Source organism: Sphaeroforma arctica, assembly GCF_001186125.1.
Source record: "Sphaeroforma arctica JP610 unplaced genomic scaffold supercont1.1084, whole genome shotgun sequence".
Taxonomy (NCBI): domain Eukaryota; class Ichthyosporea; order Ichthyophonida; genus Sphaeroforma; species Sphaeroforma arctica.
In genome coordinates this window covers 14,169-20,127 of record NW_014039474.1, presented here as the reverse complement: position 1 = coordinate 20,127, position 5,959 = coordinate 14,169, and the positions used below count along the sequence as shown (strand labels likewise).

Sequence of the window (5,959 nt, the reverse complement as noted above, 5' to 3'; positions counted from 1 at the left end):
ATCCATTATATAGAAAGGAATTGGCTTCAATTATAAGCTTGCGAATGTTTATACTCACATGAGGTGGTATATACGATTTCTCTGGGGATTATACATTACTAAAGTAGTTGATTTTATCAATATATAAATACATATATGTATATATATATATATATATATATATATATATATATATATATATATATATATATATATATATATATATATATATATATATATATATATATATATATATATATATATATATATATATATACTGTGTGTGAGAACATATATATATATATGTATATATATATATATATATGTGTGTGTATACATATATATACAAATATATATATATATATATATATGTATGTATATATATATATATATATATGTGTGTGTTATATATGTATATATACATGTACATGTACATGTAAATGTACATATATATATATATATATATATATGTACAAATATAGATATAGATATATATATGTATATATGTATATATATATATATATATATGTGTGTTATATATATATAAGTGTATATATATATATAGATATATATATAAGTATGTGTATGCATGTATATGTATCAGTATATATCTATATATTTGTGTGGGAGTGTTCTTTTTGTGTGTGTGTGTGTGTATTACATAAAACATTTCTATCCTTACTGAACTGGTGATTTACATGCGCCACTCATTGTCTCGTTATTCTCACCTTCATGTACTTCTCGGCGTATTTCTCTCCCTTATCGATTAATACCAGATGATGCAAGTTATCTAGAAGGTCCTCTGTGACTTTATCGTTGAGCACAGCCTTAGCTGAACCGGTTCCCATCTTGCCCATCACCTATGGATAAATATATATTGATGGGCGATCAGAAATAAGCCTAGTACGATAGGGTATGATAGCAAACTGGTGGGAAACATGGCCACCTTATGCCGCTGATAAAACCGAAGCCAACCTCACAGCTAGAATTAAAACCTAGAAGCTATAGCAATATGATACTATTAGACTTCAATTTCTACTCAGTATAAGAATTAAATCTTCATAACCATCGAAAATACTTTGTGTCATGTTGCAGTTGCATCATGCGTGTTTTAGTATGACGAAGGGGTATGATCTATGTATCGAACGCCATGGTAGTTTATAGGCACGTGCTGCAGATTGTCGGCGAGGATGTTTGTACAGTGGAAACCTAGTGTGACTGCTGCGTGTGGTTCCATATAGTTCACCACATTCATACATAGGATACGCGTGACGGTGCTGAAGTAATATTGAATACATACTCAAGGAAAACTAACTCGGCCGAATGATAGATAGATCTAAATTCAATTCATGTGTATTTTTCACAAGGACCTACTTGAACCACACGTATGCTTTTCGCACAATTCTCTTAAATAGGCTGACAGCATCCTGTTTGCGCGCGTTAACAAGTGCCAAAGGTAGATGCAAGCATGTTGGACAAACGACCCTCCAAGCGTCCGCATCATATACAACGGGTGCTTGCTTCTTACACCCGATACCGTATACAGCGAATACTTAATACTCACGAGCCTTGTAATACTCGCTTACATTTTTCTGGAATTTGAGAGCCACGCTCTGCTTCTTCTTTTTCTCTTCCCCGGCTAACATTTTCGACATAGGTAGAAGTAAGTAGAATCAATAATATGAGTGCTTTTGTATAGGTAAAAGAGTGCACGTAAAAACTGCCGTGTGCATGTGTGCTCATAAGCGTATATCTACATGTGTTCTTGGCACTAATTTGCAAGCTACATTTATCATGACAAAAAAGCACCACTCCAACTCCGAGCCGAGGCTGCCGGGCCACCGACCAAAACGAACCCAACCGCAAACATCCATATTCATCTGTTACATACTCATCTTAAAGTGGTAGCAACGACACTGTGATTGACCTGTGACAAGCAACAACGGAGAGTTAAGCCTAATCGTCGAGCCACCGCTTTGCACGAATTGTTTATATTTTACACATATTTTACAGTGCCGAACACTGTGCAGTGTTTGACGCGAGATATAATTTTTTGGTCGCTTTGGTCTATTTACGTAAGATTTTGACCCCTCCGCAGTGCCGAGAACCAGAGCTATCCCGAGGTATGGTTACGTTTTGATACGCTCTGATATCTTAATATACAGCCAATGATATGTATTTATATTTATAAATTTAACCAATAGTAACCCGTTTTAGCCTAAAATTTAGCTCTCGAACTGTGAGCTACTCCATCCCCGCTTGTCGTGCTGCCTGCTGGTAAATAAGGATTTTTTTTTTAAATTCACTGTGCAGAACTGCAAATTTACTGAAAAATTCACAGTGAAGAATACTGTTTTTATTTGGTTTAATACACTTGTATGTTTGTTGAGTCCCTTTTTTTAACATACCGGCATGAGTAAACGTAGGAATGTATGCAGATTGCAGTGTTACGTAACTTCTTTTCCGTTAAAGGTATATATCGTATATGTAACGTATGCCCAGCTGGTCTGGCAATCAGACAAACCATAGGCCTGAGAGATATACACGTCGACCAGCACAACAGCAGATGAAAGCGTTAAAAATCATTAACGCTGCCGCCTCGGAATCTATGCGTTTTGACTTATTTTATATAAATACGAGACCTGCTTTTATAATACGGACTTCGGACTATATATATTTTTAATTTGCAACAGTGTCTCTGGCTGGGGGCAAATATACACGAAGTACGCTATTTGATTATTTATAGCAGACCAATCATATGCGAGAACAAAAGCGCGGCAATTTCAAAACCGACAAGTTGACATTTTACATGACACGGTGACATCTCAGTATGATTTACGTGTGTTTGCCATAGCCTCCTAAATTCAACAAGCTATGGAATGACTTTATGCTAAATAATGAATATGCGTACATGACTATGTGTATGTAACGTATATACTTATATATACTGATATACATACGCGTGTACGTATATCTCGATATAAATACATATGTATATATGTAATATATATGCTTGTACATACTAATATATATACGCATCTCTATATACACACGTACTATACTTATATACACTGATATACATACGCGTGTACGTACATCGATCTATATATATACATGTAATACTGCATATCAAGACCATGCTATCAGAAGCAGTATCTCGACCATTTGCGGGTACATTCCACCTTGTAGAGTGAGCTCTAAACTCTGATTTGTTGTTCAATAGCTGCTCGCTGTGCAAAAAAATCACAACGTGATATGTAGTACACCGCATATCTACGGAATATCTGTACATAAGTCACAGAGAACCTCACAGACAACCCGATAAAAAGAATACATATTCGCAGTCATGCCGTCTGAGTCCTGGAAGGAAGGTCTCACCTCCGGTGTCCTCAATAAGATACGTGATCTTGAGACCAATGTGGAACGTCTAGGTATGGTTAGTCTATTAAAATTAAAGTAATAGAGCGTATATTGTTTTGTGTAGTAGTAGTATTGATCTAAAGACCATTTCTCAATGGGTCCAAGTTCTAGACATTTTACATTGGTTATTAGATTTTTCGTACTGAGAGCGTGCTATATACTAAAGGGGTTGTTGATTATGGCTGGTCCCTGCGTGTATGTTCACCGCTTGGTATATCTGCAGACGCTGATTCATACACATACACTTTGTATCTATCTACATGTGTGCATTCTCATTTTGTATTCTACCACACACGCACGTATATTATACACATATGCTGACCAAAAATATAAATCTTGTTTTCGAGTTCTATATACCTCACTTTCAGCGATAAGTGTATCTGGTTGATATCGACATGAATACATGTACTGAATCCGTCCCTTCTTGAGGGAGAGGATATGCATATGAGTGTATATTTTTATGCACATTTTTGTACAAAAACATAAAGTAGAGCATTTCTTTTCAATTGTCATGATATTCACCTATGATGGTATCCATAATAAGTACGTGTGGCGATCGTACCCATAGAAAGCATGTACACAAGACCACACCCTTCACTATATCTCTACTATATGTCACCCGTGTTGCTGTAGTGATACATGAACACATCAAACCGTATCTTTCTCAGGCAAAGAGGTGAAACAGAAACAGTTCAACTTCGAAAGCGTGGAGATGGAGAAGGCGAGTCTACAACTTAAAGTCAACGACTACTGCGCACAGCTGAAGAAGTCAGAAGGCGAGGCCAGGGCTTCCTCCTCCAAATTGGCTCAGCTAGAGCAGACCCACGATCAACTCAAACGGGCAAGTCCTTAACTTTAGTCGACACGTCGTGGACGTATAAGAGTAGCATATGTGTGTGCATCATGGTCCTAAATATATACACATGAATATGAAGTCAACGAAGATGCGCTATAGAGACCTGGATTTGGATTATCTCTTCACGCCTGAGATGGCTTGTGCAAATCCATTCTTACCTCTGACGAGACCATGATTGAAGAATCTATTTACATTCCACAAATGCACTATTGGATCACATGCGTGCTAGTTGATCTCACGAACTCTTACAATCTCGTCTCCTATATATAATGGGAGTTATCCTCTGCTGTAGCATCTCGTGTTCGTTTGGTTATCAGTTCGCGAGTGTATACTGCATGCTGTTTCGGCCACACTCTACATAGTGGGTCGGTGTGTGCGCTGCGACAGCTGGCATTGTGCACCTGTACGTGCACGTGACCCCATTTCGTACGCGATGCACGCACTTCACCTAAGCCCGGCATTGTTTGCACAGATGCGTTCCCATGGGCATGTCTCTAGACGTGAATGTAAATCTCTAACTATGGACCTTTATTTGTTTGTGTGTCTATACGCGTGCACGTTGATGCGTGAGTGTCTGGTTCCGTCCGTATGCGTTTGGCATAGGGTGGCGCAGTCAGAGAAGTGTGTGTAGCGGCAATGACCTTATACCCGGCCCGTTCTGTGTGTGAGGATACGTGTGTGTGTGCGTGTGTGCGTATATGTGTATAGTTCTGTATATTCTCGGTTTTACGTGTGTGTATGCGTGTGTGCGATATGTTTTTAGTTCTGCACATTATCGGTTTTATGTGCGTGTGTGCGTGTGTGCCTATATGTGTATAGTTTTACATATTGTCGGTTTTATATGTATGATTCTTGTGTGTATAAATCAGTGAAGTGTGTGTTTTTGCGTATATGTTACCTGTAGGTGAAGTTGCAGGTTGCTACACTCTAGCTCGGCAATTTCCATGATAGCTATCCTTGGATATCTCTCGAGTATTCGAGAACCCTATCATCGCCGCAGCATTCCCAGTGCCAGAGATTGGGGGCTATGGATGTCTGGTGTTCTCATAGGAATATAAACCGTAGATATGTATCGCATCGTTTAGCTGATTAGACGCCACACCGTCCTCATAATTAGGCTGACAAATACGTCAATGCGAGTTTCCTATCTTATTTGAGATACAGCGAGCTTCAATAGTCTGTTGTGGCTGTGTGTATTCTGGCCCTACCCTTCAAAAATTCTATTAGGCCTTATCTCAATGACTGTTTCGATGCCACAAACCAGAAACAAGAGAAGTCGGGCAAAGTTGCTACCCAGACCTATACATAAGTACCCTACTCACTGCACCAGAATAAGTTCATTGCGAGTCTACTCACTGCCCCAGAATAAGCTCATTGCGCGTACCACTATCTCAGTTGGTAACCCAATAGCTGAAGTCTAAGCTTATGTTCGCCCTGCATACTCAGGACTTGAGCGCAAAAGAAGCCCAGCGGTCTTGCCTCAACGACCGCTTCGACGCCACCAACGAGAAGAACAAGAAACTGGGCAAGGAGATCACAAAATTTGAACACAGTAAGTTTATATATACATATATATATATATATATATATATATATATATATATATATATATATATATATATATATATATATATATATATATATATATATATATATATATATATATATATATATATATATATATATATATATATATATATATAT

At 37.8% G+C, this 5,959-nt stretch overlaps 2 protein-coding genes across 2 annotated transcripts in view; one reads left to right on the top strand and one right to left on the bottom strand.

Moving 5' to 3' along the window:
- Nucleotides 1–686: 686 nt before the first annotated feature.
- On the bottom strand, nucleotides 687–1,820 carry SARC_09929 (hypothetical protein; the record flags this gene model as incomplete). The annotated part of the gene is made up of 2 exons (XM_014296041.1): nucleotides 1,566–1,820; nucleotides 687–839 (listed from the first exon to the last, which is right to left on the bottom strand). The coding sequence occupies exons 1-2, from the start codon at nucleotides 1,632–1,634 to the stop codon at nucleotides 687–689; spliced, it is 222 nt and encodes a 73-aa protein (XP_014151516.1). The 5' UTR covers nucleotides 1,635–1,820.
- Nucleotides 1,821–2,926: 1,106 nt separating this feature from the next.
- SARC_09928 (hypothetical protein) overlaps nucleotides 2,927–5,959 on the top strand; it is a 15,740-nt gene continuing 12,707 nt past the window's right edge. The window contains exons 1-3 of the mRNA XM_014296040.1: nucleotides 2,927–3,410; nucleotides 4,068–4,240; nucleotides 5,702–5,807. Coding sequence (XP_014151515.1) covers nucleotides 3,326–3,410; nucleotides 4,068–4,240; nucleotides 5,702–5,807 — 364 coding nt within the window. The 5' untranslated portion in view covers nucleotides 2,927–3,325. The remainder of the gene's footprint in view (nucleotides 3,411–4,067; nucleotides 4,241–5,701; nucleotides 5,808–5,959) is intronic.